This window comes from Saxophila tyrrhenica (genome assembly GCF_035928015.1).
Source record: "Saxophila tyrrhenica strain CCFEE 5935 chromosome Unknown scaffold_8, whole genome shotgun sequence".
NCBI lineage: Eukaryota > Fungi > Ascomycota > Dothideomycetes > Mycosphaerellales > Extremaceae > Saxophila > Saxophila tyrrhenica.
The window spans coordinates 827452-847388 of NW_027041740.1; the positions used below are offsets into that span (position 1 = coordinate 827452).

Below are 19937 nucleotides of genomic sequence, written 5' to 3' on the forward strand. Positions count from 1 at the left end.
CGGGGTGGTGGATGGTATGGTGGTTGCCGAAAGGTCTGCTGGAGATCTCGAAGGTGGTGTTGGTGGTTCTGGTCGTTGCTGGAAGGTTTGCTGGTGGTTTGGAAGAGTCGTGTTGTGTCGTTGTGGTAGGTTGTAGAGTGAAAAAGAGCTGGTGATATACCGTTGTGAGCACGTCTGCTGACGGCTTCTTGAAGCGGAAAGAGGCATGTTTGAGGGCGCAGAGTGAAGGACTTGTGGACGCGCTCTCACCAGCGTCCCGCTGGCATGTGAAGGACTCGTGAACGCGCTCTCACCAAGCAAGTGAAGTCAGTTTGGTGGGGGCCGAACGTCGTGCTAGCGTCGGGAGTGAAGATCCCCGGCGGCCAGAATCTGGGGTTTGATTGACATTCTAATCAAACCTAGACGTCCTATTCGTTGAGCCTTGGCGTCTACCACCGTTCTCCTCATCGTCGGAGAACGTCGTCTATACGTGGGCATGATATCTCTCACGAAGCCTACTGGGAACTCGGAGTCTGTAGTTGCTACGAAATCATCCTTTTCAATGTCGTCCCGCCGTCTTGATCTAGTTGCTGAGCGCCTTCGGCGCAGAAATGGAGCGCTTCGCGCCGAGCACGTGACCATATGGAAGTCGACTTTTCGCCTTCGGCGAAAAGCCGTATGACGGTCTCGAAAGTGAACCTTGAGTCGGAACTAGAATAAAAGCGTCACGTGCTAGCGCGATTTGAAGCTTTGGCCACATGTCGCTGCCTGAGATATGTCTCTCACACCCAACTGCTTTTATCCTCACCCTTTCCATCTTTCTCTCCCTCCTCAACCGCTTGAATGCTTGAGCGACATCACACGCTGTAGACCAGACCACGCAGCTGTACTCACGTTGCATAGCAAACGCACAGAAAGATGTCATCCGCTTCCGCGGTGTATCGCGTCGGTACGTACAAGCGCTTATCCATGGCTTCATGACCTCGATCAACGCTGACATCCTCGCAGAAATCGCTAAAACCGGCCGCGCTGGTTGCCAGGCCACGCAGTGTAAGAAGGAATCCGAGAAGATCCCGAAAGGCGAGCTGCGGCACGGTGTGCAGGTGACGATCCGAGAACACACCTCGTTCATGTGGCGCCACTGGTATGAGTGCCTCCCGCTTCACCGACCGAGCATATCACTAACTGGTACAGGGGATGTGTCACACCTCGCATCATTCACAACTGGGCGGAGATCTCTGACATGGACATGGAGATGATTGACGGCTACGAGGTCCTGCCTCCCGATTGCCAGGAGAAGGTGAAGCGGGCGCTGGAGCAGGGGCATGTCGACGATGACGACTGGAAGGGGGTAAGTGTAGTTCCTTTCGACTATGGATTGATCTCCGCTGACGCAGTCAGGACATCGAGTGCAATCGTCTCGATCCGGCCAAACCGCAGCAAGGCATGTTCGTCAAGACGCCAAAGAAGAAGAAGGCCAAGGTATGGTGGATTGCACCCGCTCAACGGAACTTCTGCTGACGTGTGTGACAGAAGGATGAGAGCGATCCAGAGGAGGACTACCCCGAGGACTCTCCAATCAAGAAGAAGGCTTCTAAGAAGCGTGGCCGCGCGCAGGACGATGAAGACGATGAGGAAGAAGCGGAGACCAAACCTGCGCCAAAGAAGGCGAAGGGCAGAGGCAAGAAGGCAGCTGCAGAGACTGTCAAACAGGAGGACGATGAAGCAGCACCGGCCAAGAAGACCAGAGCGCCCAGGAAGGCCGCTAAACCAGTGGAAAAGGCCTCGTCTGAAACAGAGGCGGGCGACGACCCTCCTCCCACCAAGAAGTCCAAAGCAAAGAAGGCGGCACCAAAGGCGGCACCTGCGAGGGACGAGGATGTCGAGGAGAAGCCCAAGAAGCGCAGGGGCAGGCCGAAGAAGGCTGTCAGCGAAGACGACTGAGCGACGGAACCGGACCACCCTCACGACATTCTACTGTGTCGACTGCACACTGTCGTCCCAATCATTGCTGGTTCTCACTACGCCGCTGCTGTCGGATATTGCTTGTAACACTAGTCACGATGCCACTATTATCGTTGTCTTAGGAAGAGGAGGAGGAGGCGTACAGACTAATTGCGCGCCATGGGCAGACCGAGCGCGTCCCTGCGCAGAAGTAAGCCACGCGCGGCAACACGTGAGCATCTTCACAACACTTGCTTGACGCATGTTCATTAGATACCCGAATGTATTGCGATTTCCCAGTGCTGACGAGCTCACTTTCTCTCCCGCATGCGTCACTTTGGCATCACGAGCTTCATCAACACGGTTCACGAATCGACGCGTCACCCACATCAGCCGTGTCCATCGCCATCCCATTTCAAGTGCTTGCATTAGCCCAAGATACCCGACTCCTTCCCTCAGATCGGATCTCAACTTCCCCGGCTTTTGGCTGCGTTGGCGTCGATTCGATGTGTCTGTGCCCACCGGTGCCTGCGTTAGCCTCAAGTCGTGACGTTCCTGACACTTCTCTCCCAGCCAAGCGCATCTCTGTTCAGCCTCCGAAATCTGGTATTGTCGTCGATCGATGGATGTGTCGCAAACTCAATGCTGGAAGTGGCCTGTCAACAGCTGTGAAACCACGGCTGCGCCTGAGACCGTAAGCGGGATGGTTGCGGGAGTCTTTGGCATCAGCATGATATCGCGTCTCCCGCCTTTGAGATGATGGTGACGACGGTGGATTGGCTCAGGGGAGGTGGAGAGTGTATATAGAGCGTGACGAAGGCCCACCAGCAACCACTTTCTCTACACTAGGCCTTCAGCATCAACACGAATCTACCACCACTATCCACATCTACAGCAACAATGGCCGACACCGACCCCAACGCACCCTCTGGCCAGGGCATTAGCGATGACGAGTACACCAGCCGCACTGGCCAGAAGCAGGCCGAAATTCCTGTGCAGAAGGACAGCGATGCGATTGAGACCGGGGTTGACGGCGCTAAAGAGGATTCGGACGAGCAGCTCGGTATGCCCGCTGTCTACAACCACATTTGCTGTAGTGTATACTTACATTGCCCGTACAGAGAGAGATGAGAAAGACGCGATTGATAAGTCCAACATTGTCAATGGTCGGACACGAGGCGCTGCGAAGTCCAGTGGGACGTACCAGGAGCCTGGGGATGAGGAGAACATGCCGAAGGAGTAGCTTCGCTGTTTTACGGATGATCTGTATATTTACTGTATCAATACCCGACTGTCATGACATGCGTTTACACCGTCAATCTTTCTTTCATGGCCTCCTTCAGCCTGCCTCCCGTCCCAAGACCGATGTCGATCAAGGTAGATCAATGGCCTTCAGTCGAGCCAGGCTTGTAATTCGTTCACTCCGGCTCGTGATCAGGCCGCCTGTCCCAGCATACTTCACAACACTTCACCGACTCATGACATTCGACCGACGGATATGATGAATGGGAAGGCATAGACCTTTTCAAGTTTCCTACGACTCAGAGCGCGGATTTGGGTGTCCTCTTGTCGCCCCGTTCATACGCCTCGATCCTCCTCTCCCTCACCTTCCCCATCAACCCCTTGGCCTCCGTAACTGTAATCTGCGTCGCGCCTTCCACCTCCACACTCTTCTCCTCCAACGTCTTGGCTGCCGTCCACTTCCCTTCCGTCTTCAAACTCTCTGGCTCCTCAACACATCTCCTACACCACTCACCCCAACTCTTCAAACACCTATCCGCGCTCTCGAGCCCGGGTAGCAACTGTGCGAAACAGTGTGGCATCGCCTCGTATACCTGCAACTGCACTTTCACGCCGTCCTGCGCGGCGCGAGAAGCAACGACTAAGTCTTCGTCGGACAGCATTTCCTGCCCTGTACTCATCCAAAGTGGCGGGGCTCCGGCCCAGCTTTCAGCACCGAGAACAGAAGTGAGCGGGTGATCCAGCAGGCTGAGGTCGCAGAAGATGTCGCCGCGAGGAGGGTTGGAGGGCCATGCATCGTCGGATGGGAAGCGGCCATCTATAGTGTCGTCGTGAGATGCGCCGGGCAGGTAATCGTATTGGGCGTTGTTGGTTATGGAGGGCATGGAGCGGGTGATGTCGAACCAGCCGGAGTTGGCGGAGACGCCGGCCGGTAAGGGTAGCTCGATGTTACGGCCGTGGAACAGGACTGTGGGTGGTTTGTTGGGAGAGGCGCGGTGGAGTTGAAGGAGGAGTTGGAGAAGGGCGAAGGTTAGGTTGCCGCCTGCGCTGTCGCCACCGAGGACGATGTTTTTGGCTGGGACAGGTTCGTGCAGTGAGTCCGGGGGTGGATAGAGAAGGCTAAGGTAGACCATTAATGCGTCTAAGAGTTGGCCTGGAAATGCTGTCTGCGGAGCTAGTCGGTATTTTACGTTGCAGACTCGGCCATTGGACTCCTTTGCCAGTCGGCTACAGAGTGCGCGATGAGTGGCGGGTGCGCAGAGGTAGTAAGCACCACCATGGAAATATAGAATCGTCGTTTCGCTCGTTCTTGTGGGCTCCGCCATGAGTCGCTTGTACTTCTCGGCTTCCGAAATGTCAGGCAGCTTGTCGGTCTTCGCGGCGTCAGGTCGGAAGCCAGTCCACTCGACTTCTATCTCCTCTAGGTCAGGCTTCGTGTAGTTTGGCGCTGGCGCATCGGGTAGCTTCATGTCGTCAATGGCCTTGAATACTGCCTCTCTCAAACCTTCGTCTTCGCATGCTGGTGCTGGGATAGTAGCTTTAGCCACCCATGTTTTCCCTTGAACTCCTGGGTCCTTCAAAGTCGTAGCTTGCACTTTCCCAATGGGCGTGGGCTTCTTGTTGGGGCCGCCCATCATCTCGCGCAGAACCTGCACCGTGAGCTCCGTCTTGAGATCCCATTTCGATGATGTTGGTGTTCGTCCGAGAGTATGCCATACTGCTGTGTTTGCCAGGGATGGGATCTGAGGAAACAGGAATTTGAGGAGGCCATAGCCGCTATCCATTTTGGCGCGCGAAGTAGCAAGAAGAGATGTCACGGCGAGTCCTGAGCAGAAGGGATGGAGTTGAGGTGGCGGAGAGAAAAAAGAAAAGACAACGGAAAGTTGAAGGAACAAGAAAAGAAGTCGAGAAACCACCAACCAGAGCATATGATAATCGCGATCACATGCACTCCATAGAAACCCTTGCTACCGCGATAGGCAGGTTGGCAGACGTGGAAGGCCGTGTCCTTGGGTTGGTGCGGAAGTGAAAGATGTCATGCCTCGGCTTGCAGGTGTCGAGACCCACAGCAAAATTGATTCTTCGAGCTCTTCCAGACCGCGCTCGTCTAGCCGTATACATTTCAATGATATATTATTTTTGACCGACCCTTAGCTTTTGTGGCCGTACGCCAGTCAACCCGTTCGCATCATCTCAACAACCGAATGACCTTGATCAGATCCCCAGTAACACCCATCGCAGTCACCTCACCACCCGCACCAGCGCCCTGAACGATGAGCGGATTTGCACCATAACGCTTGGTATAGAAGTTGATGATGTTGTCGCTCCCTTTCAGTGCCGCGATCGGGTGACTCGCATCGAACTGCTCCAGCCCGACCTTGACACTGTTCGACTTAACATCGATACTCCCGACGAATCGCAACACCTTCCGCTTCTTGATCGCATCGCTCTTGAGTTTCTCCATCTCGTCATCGTGCTCGGGTAGCTTCTGCATGAACTCATCGCCGGAGCTGCAGGATTCGAGGGCTTGGGGGATGAGGCTTTGTACTGGGAATGCGGTTGGGCTCTCGACTTTCAGGCCGGCTATCCGTGCGAGGATCGTAAGCTTTCTGGCGACATCGAGGCCGTTGAGATCGTCTCGAGGATCGGGTTCGGTGTAGCCCAAGTCCTTTGCCTTCTTGACCTCTGCGCTGAACTTTCCTCCTTCTGCTCCGACGGGCATGAACGAGTTGAACAAGAAGGACATCGTCCCGCTGAACACACCCTCTATCCTCACGACTTCATCGCCTGTCTCGATCAGCTCTGTCAAGGTGCTGATGACCGGCAGTCCAGCGCCCACTGTGCTTTCGTGAAAAACATGGCTCCCTCCCTTCGCCGCTGCCTCAAAGATGCTATCCCATAGCTTGATATCATCCGAGAAAGCCTTCTTATTCGGGGTCACGACCGAAATGCCCTTGCTCAGCACCGCGGGATAGTTCTTCGCTAGGTCCAGGTCCGACGTATTGTCCACCAACACCACCTTGCCAGGCGCATTCTGCAGGAACTCTAGTATCGCGTCGAACGGTAGGTACGGCTTCTTGCTCTCGTCAAGCATCTGCATGATCTTTGTAGCGTCGAGCCCGCCATATCGCTCGGAGAGGACTTGGGTCTTGCTGCGGCGTGCAAGGATGAGAGCGAGATTGGTAGGGTTGGGTTGGGAGGCTAGGCGTTGGCGGAGCTGTTCGTATTGCTCGAGGAAGGCTTGACCGACGCCGCCGAGGCCGATGATGGCGAGGAAGATAGGGGGGTTGGACATGGTGGTCGTGTTGTAGAGGTGGTTTGGAGCAGAGTGTGTTTTGTTTCCAACGGCTTGTCCAAGAATCTAAGAACGCGGGGCAATGTGGGGGATGACATGACGCCGCAGGTGGCTTTTGCTGAGTTTCACATGCCTCCAAGTGCTTCTACCTTACCTTTCTTCTTTGACATTGCATCTTCGTGTTGGACCCTGCCGGCGTTATGTAATTGCACTTCTGGTAGAAACGTCCAATGCCAGACGAGACCAGAAACCACATCCAAGGCCAATACATCCCAAGCCAGTTGATATTTGACGAAGCGATCTGTACAACGTGTCTATATCTTAGACGTCTCTCTCGGGACGGAACTAGAGATGAGACCGGAAACCACTCAGTACAAGAAGTCGTCTCTCCCACCATCACCACACCGCTCGCAGGGATCCATGTTATGCCACATGTCGCTGACGCCTTCGCACTTCTGGCAGGGAATCGAGAGACCGTACTGGCATTTATTGCATCCACCACAATGCCACTCACGCCAGTCGTTGCACTCCTTGCAGATCTTGCAGTGCCACGTGCAATTGTCCTCCGCCCAAGATCCTTGACACCATGAGTAGTACCAAGGCGCGTACTCGTCATCCGAGTGGCCGAACAGCGCGTACTTGAGGAGTTTCTTACGATGCTCTACTAGGGCTTCGTCAGACATCCCATCGGCCTGATCTTTCCACTATTGAAGGAAGGGGTCGAACTCGAAGGCGTCGCTGCGATCGCATTCGAGTTGCTTCCTGATCTCTTCCAAGTCAACTGCGTCCTTTTGTATCTCACGGTGGGTTATGAAGCAGGGCATGGCTGGTTTGCCTTCCATCCCAAGCTCTTTGGCGACTTGGTTGATCTTATTGAGACAACGCTTCTCCTGCCCACTGGACTTCTGCTGGCAACCGCATGAGGCGCTACATCCGACGCCAGCTCGAAAGCATCCGCATCCCCCTGCTTTGCAACCTGTCTTGCATTTGCATTTGAGAGTATTGGGGTCTTTTTCCCCTTGGGTACGGCTTTCTGGACTCGAATTTAGTTCAGTTCTATACGCGGTTCAAGAGAGCAGGCGGATGGTATCTCTGTCACGGGTTTCTCTGCGGCCGTTCTCTTTCGCTTGCGACTGCGGTCCAGGTTGACGTCGGGAGACTCGTCGTCCGTAGTCGATGTAAAGTCGATGAACGACGCTGTCGCTTCGCAGGAGGCCTTTCTAGAGGGCTTGTTGTAGACTGAAGCTGGCACGGCCCCTCTCGGTCAATGGTGTTGCTTGGGCCCGGTATAACAGGCGATGCTGCCATTCTCGACGTTGAGTGTGGATCAGAAAACAGAAACACCTTGTTACTAGAAAAGCGAGGCTCCATGCCTGTTGGACAACGAAAGACAGGATAAGTCTTCCTCCCGAATCAACTGTCGCGTCCTCTAATCAAAGCGCGTGGAAAGCCAGACGCACGGATCGCATCTTCGGCCTCACTCAACTTCGACTCAACTGTGTCTCCACTCAGTCTCATCCCATTCTCAACATCGCCAACGTTGCTGGACTTGAATGCCGGAGGATCCCGTCTAGACCTGGAAGGCAACCTCCGATTCCAAGACACGCTTCTGCCCGCTGTATGAAGTCACGGTTCTGTCTACCCAGCTACCACCTCACAGTCTCCTTGCATAGAGTCCTGCCTCAGCGTCCTGGAGGGGTCTTCAGCTCTACCACCGCCAACACTCACGGGAATTCATAGCAGTATGAGGTGGAGCATTCCTTTCAAGTTGCGATAGATGGTTGTTGAACGGTTCAATCTGCCCACAAACAAGATCGCACACCGCATTCGATGGACCATTCACCTTCTCGATAGGTCGAAGGACGCAGATGCGGGATGCAGAGGACTTGAAGACTTTCTACATAAGCTATTACCAGCAATCACATCCACCGCTTCGTTCCATTATGGCTGAGGAAGGATCCTCCGGAGCCCCCTTGCAATGACGAACGCTCGATGGCTGCCAGGCACTTTTGAGCCGCGTCCGTTGGCGAGGTGGCTTTGAAGCCGGGAGCGTACTTCTCAAACCTTGCTGTGATATTCTGGAAGCGTAGCAGATCGCCTTCGGATACTGCGGCACGTGTCAGCAGAGTCTTGTGACAGCAGCGTTAATGGCAGCCTACAAGATGGCGGGCCAATTGCGGTATCCACCAAGCCCGGGCAGAGCGACATGAACAAGATTCCTTCGTCTTCGTACGCCGTTCCTAGCTTCGCGAAGAGGGTGCTAAGGGCTGCTTTACTGGTTGCATACGGCGCTGCATTGGAGATGCGGGCCTCGTTGATGAAATCTGGCACACCGTCAGCTAACGAAGACTGTCTCTCTGCCGGAGGATTCTATCTTTGCGTACCGATGTCTCCCATGCCGCTCGAGACCGCGACGACTTTTTTGAGTCCGCCCTTTCTAATGTGTGGCAGAAACGCATTGACCGCTTTCAGCGACCCGACTACATTGACGTCGATGCTGGCCCGTGTGTCAGCGATTGCAGCCTGTATGTCGTGTTCGCTGTTTAGATGTCAGCAGTCTACACGAGGTGTTGGAGTTGCTGCGATCCTAGCTGGGCTCTCATACTCGTCTCGTAACGATTTCAGGGCAGTACTCGCGCTCACATACGCGGCATTGCAAATCAAGACGTCCAGACCAGCCGCGCCAACGATCTCCTGTACCCGCTCCGCCGCGAGCTTAAGGGCTTTGGTGTCGACAATGTCTGCTTCTACAAAATACACGTTGTTGAACTCGGTGGGTAGGACCTGTTCTTCGGCCGCTTTCTGGTCTCGGACAAGTCCGATGACGGTGTTCGACTGGTCCTTCGCAAGGGTTGTGATAAAGCCCAACTACAGCGTCAAATGTCAGCCGGTGCTACGACTTTCAATTGAACTGGTAAACGTACACCAAGTCCTCTGTTGGCTCCAGTAATCAGGTAGTTGGGCATTCTGACAAGCCAGATGAAAGGTATGCAGTTGATTGTTGATCATGCAAGCAGAGTGGTTGTCCTTGTTTCTTATACCACTACTCCCAGTACCCTGCGTACGATTCGCGAGCGACATCACTGCTCACACTATCACAGGACTTGCATTTCTAAGCTGCTTTCTCCATCATCGCAATGCAGAGTTGTCATCTTTGGTTGAGAGCCACGACCTCGAATCAATACACGGAACTCCGAGTTCCGAAGGTCACCTCAGCTTGTGCTGCCGTCTCGCAGCTGCACATCAATCTCGTCTTCTCTCTGCTTCGGTTCTTCTTTTTGCAAAGCATTTCGCAATACGAAGGGAATTGGTATGGCAGAACCAGACCAGCTGACATGCCCTCGCTGCTCGTTGCGGCTCTCACAAAGTGAGCAGTCGCTTCCTGCACAGCATCGCGACATACGGTCGGACTGACAGTGATCCAGAATCAGCCTTAACGAGGCACGTAAAGAGATGCGGACAGCAGTCACTCAGCAAACCCAGACGGAGAGCGTGCGATGCCTGTTCGAATGCAAAACTGCGATGCATACCAGATTTGCCACAATGCGAGCGGTGTCGTTCACGGTCGATCACATGCCGGTATGACAGGGCCGAAACGGTGGGTTTGCCCACACCTGTGCCTTCAAAAGCAACCTCAGTGGCCGATGTGTCGACAAGTCCGCCTTCCAGAAGTTCTACTGGATTTGGAACTGTCGCGATCCAACTTCACCTCTCTGATAAACGACGGCGGGAGCTCTTGGGTACGGCACCTGGTACTCCGAACAGTAGTCCGGTCGTGTGGCATGCTGTGCGCTTAGTGAAACAAATCCTCAAGGCCTGGGTGCGGATCATGGCCAGCTCTGACGGCATACATCTCCCGCCGATGGTACATCAGCTCCAAGTCGTGGATGGCTTACCAATGCCGCTTGCCAGATGCTCGACATTGGCTAGGATGTGGATCGATCACGACAAAAGTAGTGCTGACTTAGTCCGGCAAACACTTTTGCAGGAGGTTGAGAGGCTTTTGAATCAGGTACGCGATGCAGTGACGGAGGACACGGAAGCTGCTGAGGTATCGATCTTAGTACCGTTCCTGCACCGAAACCGAGCTCGTAGCGACTGCACAATCCGTTCTGCTCCTGCTGACGGCTCTACTGTTCGGCTTTGGCGAAGACGCCACGTTACCGCATAGCGACACCGCTAAGCTTCTCATCGAGGTCTGGGGCGTGAAGCAAGCATTAGCAGCAACTGGGCTCTTCGCCGAAGCCGAAACCCACAGTGCAGCAATCTCGTGGCACAACTGGGCTTGTGTCCAGGCCAAGCGCAGGACACTCCTCAGCCTCAACCATCTGGAATGGGCTTGGTCCGTCCAAGCCGGCTATCCAGTGTTGACCTGCTTCGAGCTCGGTCCCTTGTACGCTCCTGCGGCTGGCTATCTATGGCGAGCGACCAAACAGAGTACCTGGGAAGCGTCATATATCGACTGGCTGCGAAAGTGGAGCGGCGAGGGCTACCGTATGGCCGAGTTCTTCCATCTCGACCCTGCAAAGCCGTTGGACAGGAGGTCCGAGATGTGGCTTGCGGAGGCCGATGAGTTCGGCATGGTTTTGATGGCTGAGGGTACGTCTAAGCAAGCGAGAGTGGATTTGACTGTTTACTGACTCCCTTAGCAAATGCTGTCGTGCCAGCTGGCTAGACGATGGACCGGTTGAGATCGCTGGTCCCCACCGCGGAGAAGGGTTTATGATGTACGAGAACAATGTCAGTCTGCGAAGGATATAACTACGGCTCGTTGTAACTTGTTACGGCTCCTTTCACTTGAATCTCCATTGACTTGCTTACAAGAATGGCCGACCTGATGATTTATGGAGCCACTGGCTACACCGGCCGTCTAATATGCGAACAAGCAAAGAAAACCGGACTGCGCTTCACGATAGCCGGGCGCTCAGAAGACAAGCTTCGGGACCTCGCAAGGACCCTTGAAGTCCCCTATGAAGCATTCGACCTCGCCGCTACGTCTCCCAATGGACACCTCGCCAGTCTGATCGTCCTACTCAACTGTGCGGGTCCGTTCTCTCGTACTGCTTCCGTCTTAATGGACGCATGCATCCGCTGCAAGGTGCACTATCTTGACGTCTCGGCGGAATTGGACAGTTACCTCCTCGCCCGCGAAAGAGGCGAGCTGGCGGAGAAAGCTGGAATCATGCTTGTGCCTGGCTGCGGTGGCAGCGTAGCCATGCTCGGAGGTCTGGTGGCGCATGCTACACGGACGTCGATGAATCCTGCCTCTATCGACATCGCACTCCACGTGTCTGGGCCAATGTCCCGGGGCTCGGCAGTCAGTGCCGCGGAGAGCGTGACCGCAGGATGCTTGAAACTGGACGGAGCGGCACTGGTGCCGCAAGATGCGACGAAGAACGCTTGGTTCGACTTTGGCGATGGAAGAGGCCTGGTATCATGCTTCCCTGCAACGCTTCCAGACCTCATCACTTTGCACAAACAGACCGGCGCGGGCAACATTCACACCTTCGTCAACGCTTCTGCTGATGCCTTTCCGACTGGCGACGTGGCTCTGCTCCCAGACGGGCCAGACTCTGCGCAAAGAGCGGCAAGCCCTTACCATGCTGCGGTTCGGGTTGTTGACAAGGACGGTAGTAGCCGGCAGGCGAGATTGCACATGGTCAACGGGTATACTTTCACTGCGATTGCAGCTGTGGAGGCTGCCCGCAGGATATTGTCTGGAGAGGCTAGCGCTGGATGGCAGACTCCGGTGGGGTTGTTTGGGAATGACTACATCCATGCAGTACCTGGGTCCTACATTCGGCATGAAGAGGGAAGTCAGGGAGCGATGAATGCTTCATGTCGAGAAGGATAGAGATATGGCATGGCCTTCTACAATGCAACATAGAACATGTCCCAGCGAAGTGGGGCGCGGCGTGGCCCGTGCTTGACAACTTCCAAACTCGGCTTTCACATGCGTCTTGACCCTTGTCTATCAATGCCACCACACTACACATCGCCGTCGATTACACCTCCACCATGTCCTCCTCCAAAGACACCCACCTTTACCAACCTCGCTCCCACAACCTCTCCAACGGTAAACCGATCAACACCTCCACCTCCCTCGCCTTCAGCAGCCAACTATCCTCCCTCATCTCCGCCCCATCCACCACAAAATCCAAACCCACCTCCTCCCGCCTGAAACCAACGAAAGACGACATCTTCACCCGCCCCAACCGCAACACCGCCAAACGCGCGAAGCGCGACGCCGAAGACTCCCCGCACTTCGAGCAGAAGCACACCACCGATGGCGAAGGACTGGATAGCAAGATCTGGGAGCGCAGCAAGCGGAAGATGGAGGAGAAGGCGCGGTTGTATGCGGCGATGAGGCGAGGGGATGTGGAGGACGCGGAGGGGAAGTTTGGGGTGGATTTTGATCGGAAGTGGGCTGAGGAGGGGGAGAAGGAGGACGAGGAGGTTGAGGATGAGGACGAGGATGAAGAAGGGGAGGGGCAGGAGGAGGTGGAATATACGGATGAGTTTGGTCGGGTGCGGACGGGTACACGCGCGCAGGCTGAGCGGGTGCAGCGAGCAGTGCAGGGTAGGAGTGCTGCTGAGAGGCCGAGCGACCGCTTTACAGCTCGTCCGCTTGCGCCGTCACATATTATTCATGGCGACACGATTCAGCACTCGGCCTTCGACCCCGACGCGCCCATAGCAGCGCAAATGGCTGAGCTGGCGCGGAAACGGGACAAGAGCCTCACGCCCCCGCCGGACGAGCATTTCGACGCTTCGAAGGAGGTTAGGAGTAAAGGCACAGGGTTCTATCAGTTCTCAGAGGACGTGGAGGAGAGGAAGCGGCAGATGGCGGGACTGGAGAGTGAGAGGAAGGAGACGGAGAGGAAGCGCGCAGAGCGGCAGGAGAAGCTGGAAGAGCGGAAGAGATTGGTTGAGGAGAGGAGGAAGGAGGTGCAGGGACGGAGGGCGAAGAGGAAGGCGGATGAGTTTTTGGAGGAGCTTGGGGCGGAGATGGGGCAGAAAGGGGTTGAGGAGGAAGAGAGGGTGGAGGGTGAAACTGCGGCAGAAGGAGATGATGCTGGCTGAAGGAGCTCAAGATTGATGTATTATGGCTCTCTACGTTGAGGTGTGCCAGACGCCAAATTCGTGACTGGCCTATGCGGCATCCTCTATGCAACATTTCCCGCTCCAATTGTGTGAGCATCTTCCGTCCCGAACGCCTGCCCATCACATCATGCACATCGTAACGACATCACTTCATTCCACATGTCCAGCCATCTACTCGTCTTTCCGCGGATCAACAGCACTGTCCTTCTCCCCATAGCTGCCCCAGATCCAGTTGCTCCATCCTGCTTGACCACCACCCCCTCCTTTCCTTCGACTAGAGGGCCGCTTCTCCGGCTGTGGACGATAGTGCTCTGGGTCCGGCATCGGCTCATACGCTAAATCCTCAAACTCGCTCTCGCTCCGGCTTTTGTGCATGTTTGGCGAGTCCGTGGCCGCGAGGTAGGACTTCCGCGACGATGGCTGTCTTGGCATGGAAGAGCGGGATGATGAATATGCGGCATCTCTCGCTCCGTAGCCTGCCATGTCCGCTGCTGGTGCTCCAGCCTCATGGTCGAATGCTCTCAAAAGCGTGTTCAACCTCTCCCTCTGCGTTGCAATGAAGTCTGTCCTCTCGTCGCCGCGCAACGAAGGTGGGATGAGATTCCCACTCCGCGTGAGATCATCCGCCTGCGCCTCCCTGCTCGTAGAATCCGGGTATGTTGTCTGTTGAAGCGCTTTCCCGATCAACCCAAACAGATCTCCGCCCGCTGCCACCCCTGCCGCTTGCCGTGCACTCGGCATCGCGAACCTATCCATCAAGTACGAACTGTAGCTGGCATTCCTGCTTGGCACCGGACTCGGCTGCTTCGCTTCTTGCCCAAGCAACTGCGTCCGCACGTACTCCCAGCCCTGCTTTACCACGTCCCCGCCCGCTGCCTTAGCTTTCGCGTGTAAGTCCGAGATCAGGCGGTCAATCTGCCGCTCGTGTTCTTCGAGGAAGGGGTGGATGTAGGCTTTGTAGATGAAGACGCTGCCTTGTTGGCCTGGCAGGACGAGGTAGAGATGGAGGCCGAGGCGGGCCCAGGCGTAGAAGGGGAACCAGGAGATTAGGAAGCCGAATTGTGATTCCACGAGGAGGAGCAGGGAGAGGGTGGTCCAGTACATGAGCCATGGGGCGAGGTTCTGGGGAAGAGGTCAGTGTTTGTGGTGATCAGGTTGGGGAGGGTGCTCACGGCAGGGTCGCTGGAGCGGAGGGCTTTGTAGGAGGCGAAGACGGGGAAGAGGATGGAGATGATGCCGGTGAGGAAGTCGGCTATGAAGGAGAACATGGCGGCGGTGTCTGAGGGTGGTGGTCGTGGTGGTGAAGCTCTAGGTTGTGCTGGTCATGGGAAGGCGGCTTAATGGAGGTAAGAGGATAGTGGAGCGAATGTGATGTCTCATGTGAAGACAAGCTGGCTTCAAGAGATTCGGGGCCTCACTATCAGAAGCTTGCGGACAAGTGAATGTACTGAGGTTGGTCAGACAGCTCGCGTGGCGTCAAGCCTCAAGGTGGGGGTCCTTTGGGTGGATGCAGGGACCTGCCTGCCGTTCGGCGAGTCTCGGGTCCATCTCAACCTTACCTCTTCTTGATGTTGGCAATAGGTCTACGGGGAACCGTATAAAGATCCACTTCGATCACAAGGTTGTACGAGAATGGACGAAACAAACACATCTACTAGGCTCTTATAGCATCTGACCGACCTGAGGCCGAGGATTCACTGGCCACATCTTTTCATCTGGACTATTCACGATCTATATCATCCCTCCTGGATTAGACTCCACGGATCAACATGTGCATTGCCCTGATCTCCACGGCCCATCCAGCCTACCCCCTTATCCTCCTCTCCAACCGTGACGAATTCCTTAACCGGCCCACCGCCCCGGCACAATGGTGGTCTTCCCCCCACTCTCACGTCCTAGGCGGCCGTGATCTCCAGCGGGCGGAACAGGGCACCTGGCTAGCCATCACCAAACAAGGCCGGATCGCTGTTCTAACGAATTTTCGCGAGGAAGGCGATACTTACCACACTGCGGACAAGAGTCGCGGTGCTATCCCGAACGCTTATGTTACCCAGCCACCGGAGAGGAAGGAAGGGAGTGAAGACTTCGCAAGGAGGCTGATTGAGGAGGTTGGAGTAGGCGATGTAGGGGGGTTCAGTCTGGTGTTTGGGGAGCTGAGGCCGTGGGAGCTAAAGGATGGTGCGAGGGAGTTTCCAGGGTTGAGCATCGTTTCGAATCGGTCTGTGAAGGCAGACGATCTGGTGACGATCGCCACCGCGGAGGGAGAGACTCACGGGCTGAGCAACAGCCATTTCGGGGACCGTAGTTGGCCGAAGGTTGTGCACGGGGAGGAATTATTGAACGCGGCAATCGAGGACGATTTCAAGGACGGCAACAGAGACCAAAGCGGATTCGCGGAGAGGTTGTTCGAGATCTTGTCTATCGACAAGCTGCCTAAACGGAAGCAAGGCGAGGCCTGGGACACGTATGTAAGACAGATGCGGAACTCGATCCTGATTCCTCCCGTTGGTGGCATAAGCGCAGAGAGCAAGCCAGCGGATAGCATGGCGTCCGGTAAAGATGGTGTCGACACACCCGACCGTGGGAATGTGGAAGTGCGCGAGTTTGGGTATGGGACGCAGAAGCAGACGGTCGTTCTTGTGGATAATACGGGCCGGGTGAAGTTTATTGAGCGGACGTTGTATGATCAAGAGGGGAGGACGGTGCGGGTCAAGGATGGCCAGAGAGAATTTACGTTCGAGATTGAGGGCTGGCAAGATCCGTGAAAGAAGACGAGGGACAGCTCCTCATATGACTTACCGCTGGCTATCATGCATGCCATGATCCGAACGAGACTCAAGATGCTACTGGAACCAGGAGAATAAGTCGATCCGCGGTGGGACTGTGGACAGAGAGATGCGACTGCCCGACCCTCCCACCGACGCTCTTCTCCGCCACCCAAAACTCTTTCACGCTGCTGTACTGCCGCTCATTCGTCAAGACGCCTGGCCCGAACATCAGCAACCGGCCCAGTCTCGGCAGACCCGGAGCCATGTGGAAAGATTTATATTACAGGTCGAAGATATGTCCTTCACCGAATCAGCCAAAGCAACAACCCAACACTCCACTTCCACTTCAGTATCCTCAAGCAACCCGTGACATGTATCGTACCGTGGTGGTGGACCCACCTTAAAGATTCCAATTGAAAGAGTTCCAACAAGCAAGAAAACGCAAACCATTGAATGCGGAGTTTTCTCGCCTCTTCGGAGGTTTCTTTTGGTGTTTTCTTTGGTCTAAATTCATACTGATGCAGAGGGACTGTTGCTGGTTGCTCTGAACAGAAACGAAAGTTGAAGAGTCCTGAGCTCTTTGGCATGTTTCTTTTGCATCTTTCCCAACTTCACTGTGCTTGCGTTGCTACTAGGTATCGTGGATTCTTTTTGCGTCAAGATGGAGGACTGCACGAAAAACAACGCTCGCAGGGGCCACATACCGCGAATGCGGCATCGGGAAAAAACGTACATTTGTGGGCCAAAACCACGACGACCATGGGGTTGACCAGGACGCCAACTTGCACCTACATCAGCACAATCTCGAACGGGAGGCACGAGTAAGAACATAATATCGAACGTTGGCACCGAAGCACGGCGCATGCTCTACTCGACGACCAAGGTCAGACACCAACCCAGTCCAGGCCCGAAACCTCCGTTGACACTTTGGTCGACTGCGTCAAGCGGCCGTTGTCAAATCGAAGGACCTGGAACTCCGACTTCAAACCCGTCCCTAATTGCTGGAGTCGCGAGCGCCGTCCGACAAACGACAATCTGTCAGCAACCGGCTCGGCGTAGGCCTCGGTGGCGGCTCAGTTGGGCTGCTGCCGGGTTCTTCATTTGGAGGAACAGTTGGCAACCTTCACGCCCGCGCCAACACAAGGCTCTCGAGCAGGTTGGGGGCCCATTCATCGCGGAATCTTGGTATGCTGGGTCGGAAATGCGGCATTGTGCACCGCAGGAAGGCGCAGAGTTACTCGGAGATGGGGTGGGAGTCTCGAGAGCCACAGCAGCTGGATGGAACTCTAATGTGGTGGGGGCGATGGCATTACAGGCTGTATTGAGGTCTGGCGTGTCTTGAGCTGAGTTGTTAAGTTTGTTGAGTGGTGGGAGGGTACGCAGGCTCGTCGGGAAAGAAGCAAGATGCGAGCAAGGGATCTGTGTACAGGAATACTGCTGCTTCATCTGGTCTCCTATCGTTTCCTCGTTCGACAGCAAAGACACGTCCTCGCACTCTCAGCCATGCCTTTTCCTCGTCCTGAATAAACTTCCCGGCAATGCTAATCTAGCCAGTTCACCTCGTGATGGTGTCCAGCTGACATTCGTTCCTGCAATACTCCCTGTTGCAGCGTGCAAGAGCCGATTAAGACGACCTCACCGCTGCGTCGTTGTGAAGGAGGGCGCAGAGAACCTGGGAAAGCTGGACATTGATCATGCAGCTGCGAGGACCTTGGCTCGTGCAAGCTTGTTTGGAGATAGACCTTCCTTCATGTGCCAGTTTGCCTCACGATGTTCACAATAGTCTGGGTGTACTCAGTTGAGTATCAGACTGCTGTCGAAGCACGATCAGAGCATGTGAATGAAGTGAAGTGAAGTGTCGATGGAATGCGTGACGTCTAAGCGGTTTGTTGTGGCTCGGGCGCAGCCGCGCGCTAGCAAGCTGGCCCAGCGTGGGGCAGGCGCGCTCTCGTAGTCGAAGCCCTTCGCCCACCTGTTTTGCTGTGGCCGCCTTCACCTCTTCCCTCACAGTGAGAGAACCAGCGACTTTTGGTGAGTGACGCCCATACTAACTCCCAACCCATATCTTCACCCTCCTACACCTTTGCACCCCTCCAAAGACATTGGCGACCAACTTTCCAGACAATTGTGACGCGTTTGCTCGTTGTTTTGTCGCGTCTACCGTGTTCTACGCATCTCTCGTCGCAATGCCTCATCCATCGGTCGTCGTCGACTTCATCAGTACGGGCAGCTGACATCTTCTTGCACGACAGCACCCCGATCACGAACATCACCGACACTTTGCATACAACTTCAGTGAGTGAACCCCCGTCATCTGACCGCTTCTTCACGCTCTCCTGTGATGTCTCGCTTGCGACCGCGTCAAGCTGGAGGTGTCTCATCAAAACAACTGAAGCCGCCACCACTACGCGCACCGCATCAACCTCAACCTCATTTTGCCTCACAAGGACTTTCTTCGTGGTCGCGTGAACGCGCCAAAGCCCACCTCGCTGACCATTCTTTCGCGCGCGCAGCCTTGACCGCCAAAACAACACCAACGCGACTTCATTACCATGCCCAAGGAGAAGACCACCACTCGCAAGGCCGCAGCCAAGGGCAAGGCCGACGGCGGCAAGAAGAAGAAGGGTTAGCACCACCTTCTGACCATCGCGCCATTCGATTCAGCTGCTGACATCCACCCAGACCCAAACATGCCAAAGCGTGGTCTTTCTGCATACATGTTCTTCGCCAACGACCAGCGTGACAAGGTCCGCGAAGACAACCCAGGCATCAAGTTCGGTACGTTCCATTCATTCTCTTACGATCTTGGCCTCAAGCTAACGTTCCGTAGGCGAGGTTGGCAAGATTCTCGGAGAGAAGTGGAAGGCCCTCAACGAGAAGCAGAAGGCACCGTACGAAGCAAAGGCTGCGGCCGACAAGAAGCGCTATGAGGAGGAGAAGGCTGCCTACACGGCTGTGCGTGTATCACCTCATTGCCTTCGCCATTTGATCATACTGACAACCGTCCAGCAAGGCGTCGATGATGACGAAGACGAGGAGTAAATGCGGTCTCCTGACAACCTCACCAACAACTCTCGACAGCCACCACGACCTTCCTCCCGACATTGCTGGCTCCCTCCAGACATGCCGTTGCTTCTTCCTCTGACTGGCCGGGGTACGGATGCGATTGTGATGCGCAGCTGAATGGATTCTGATGACGATTGCTGCATTGTGTTTCATGGGCTGGGCTGGGATGATACCAAGGGACTCTCAACGGAGCGATCTAATGGCCAGCTTTCAGCTCAAGTAACTGTCGGAAGCGGCTTTTTATGTGTGTACCATTAGTGTGGACTGGGAAGCTTTTCTACCAAGTCTTCAGTGCCTTTACTTCCACCCTGGCTTTGACCCAGTAAGCCGCAGACGATGTCAAGTCTAGTGTCCCCAGTGGCGAGCAAATACATATCAGCTTGCCGAAGGCGGATGTATTATTCATGTGAAAAGCACGTGAAAGCTGAAGGTGGTCTTCTGCCACACCATCCCTTCCTTCACAACCGCCACGTGGCCTCGACGGCTTCTCGAAGCAAGCGCGTCGCCAGCTGTGCGCCTGAGGGGAGTTGACACCTTTA

At 55.2% G+C, this 19937-nt stretch overlaps 11 protein-coding genes across 11 annotated transcripts; 7 read left to right on the forward strand and 4 right to left on the reverse strand.

Annotated features, from left to right (window-relative positions):
* Positions 1-897: 897 nt before the first annotated feature.
* LTR77_005654 (uncharacterized protein) lies at positions 898-1923 on the forward strand (the record flags this gene model as incomplete). The annotated part of the gene is made up of 5 exons (XM_064802897.1): positions 898-928; positions 988-1123; positions 1174-1330; positions 1381-1461; positions 1513-1923. The coding sequence occupies 5 exons, from the start codon at positions 898-900 to the stop codon at positions 1921-1923; spliced, it is 816 nt and encodes a 271-aa protein (XP_064659022.1).
* Positions 1924-2823: 900 nt separating this feature from the next.
* On the forward strand, positions 2824-3166 carry LTR77_005655 (uncharacterized protein; the record flags this gene model as incomplete). Its single annotated transcript, XM_064802898.1, has 2 exons — positions 2824-2986; positions 3045-3166. 2 exons carry the CDS (start codon positions 2824-2826, stop codon positions 3164-3166), a joined length of 285 nt encoding a protein of 94 aa, XP_064659023.1.
* A 298-nt stretch (positions 3167-3464) lies between these two features.
* On the reverse strand, positions 3465-4949 carry LTR77_005656 (uncharacterized protein; the record flags this gene model as incomplete). The annotated part of the gene is made up of 1 exon (XM_064802899.1): positions 3465-4949. The coding sequence occupies one exon, from the start codon at positions 4947-4949 to the stop codon at positions 3465-3467; it is 1485 nt and encodes a 494-aa protein (XP_064659024.1).
* A 404-nt stretch (positions 4950-5353) lies between these two features.
* Positions 5354-6460, reverse strand: HOM6 (Homoserine dehydrogenase; the record flags this gene model as incomplete). Its single annotated transcript, XM_064802900.1, has 1 exon — positions 5354-6460. The coding sequence occupies one exon, from the start codon at positions 6458-6460 to the stop codon at positions 5354-5356; it is 1107 nt and encodes a 368-aa protein (XP_064659025.1).
* A 1919-nt stretch (positions 6461-8379) lies between these two features.
* Positions 8380-9426, reverse strand: LTR77_005658 (uncharacterized protein; the record flags this gene model as incomplete). The annotated part of the gene is made up of 5 exons (XM_064802901.1): positions 8380-8567; positions 8620-8784; positions 8845-8999; positions 9108-9328; positions 9385-9426. The coding sequence occupies 5 exons, from the start codon at positions 9424-9426 to the stop codon at positions 8380-8382; spliced, it is 771 nt and encodes a 256-aa protein (XP_064659026.1).
* Positions 9427-9913: 487 nt separating this feature from the next.
* Positions 9914-11135, forward strand: LTR77_005659 (uncharacterized protein; the record flags this gene model as incomplete). Its single annotated transcript, XM_064802902.1, has 3 exons — positions 9914-10039; positions 10525-11059; positions 11110-11135. 3 exons carry the CDS (start codon positions 9914-9916, stop codon positions 11133-11135), a joined length of 687 nt encoding a protein of 228 aa, XP_064659027.1.
* A 150-nt stretch (positions 11136-11285) lies between these two features.
* On the forward strand, positions 11286-12314 carry LTR77_005660 (uncharacterized protein; the record flags this gene model as incomplete). Its single annotated transcript, XM_064802903.1, has 1 exon — positions 11286-12314. One exon carries the CDS (start codon positions 11286-11288, stop codon positions 12312-12314), a length of 1029 nt encoding a protein of 342 aa, XP_064659028.1.
* Positions 12315-12478: 164 nt separating this feature from the next.
* LTR77_005661 (uncharacterized protein) lies at positions 12479-13543 on the forward strand (the record flags this gene model as incomplete). Its single annotated transcript, XM_064802904.1, has 2 exons — positions 12479-13040; positions 13080-13543. 2 exons carry the CDS (start codon positions 12479-12481, stop codon positions 13541-13543), a joined length of 1026 nt encoding a protein of 341 aa, XP_064659029.1.
* Positions 13544-13735: 192 nt separating this feature from the next.
* On the reverse strand, positions 13736-14832 carry LTR77_005662 (uncharacterized protein; the record flags this gene model as incomplete). Its single annotated transcript, XM_064802905.1, has 2 exons — positions 13736-14686; positions 14737-14832. 2 exons carry the CDS (start codon positions 14830-14832, stop codon positions 13736-13738), a joined length of 1047 nt encoding a protein of 348 aa, XP_064659030.1.
* Positions 14833-15333: 501 nt separating this feature from the next.
* Positions 15334-16329, forward strand: LTR77_005663 (uncharacterized protein; the record flags this gene model as incomplete). The annotated part of the gene is made up of 1 exon (XM_064802906.1): positions 15334-16329. The coding sequence occupies one exon, from the start codon at positions 15334-15336 to the stop codon at positions 16327-16329; it is 996 nt and encodes a 331-aa protein (XP_064659031.1).
* A 2555-nt stretch (positions 16330-18884) lies between these two features.
* Positions 18885-19374, forward strand: NHP6 (Non-histone chromosomal protein 6; the record flags this gene model as incomplete). Its single annotated transcript, XM_064802907.1, has 4 exons — positions 18885-18957; positions 19015-19110; positions 19163-19287; positions 19342-19374. The coding sequence occupies 4 exons, from the start codon at positions 18885-18887 to the stop codon at positions 19372-19374; spliced, it is 327 nt and encodes a 108-aa protein (XP_064659032.1).
* Between the last annotated feature and the right edge of the window lie 563 nt (positions 19375-19937).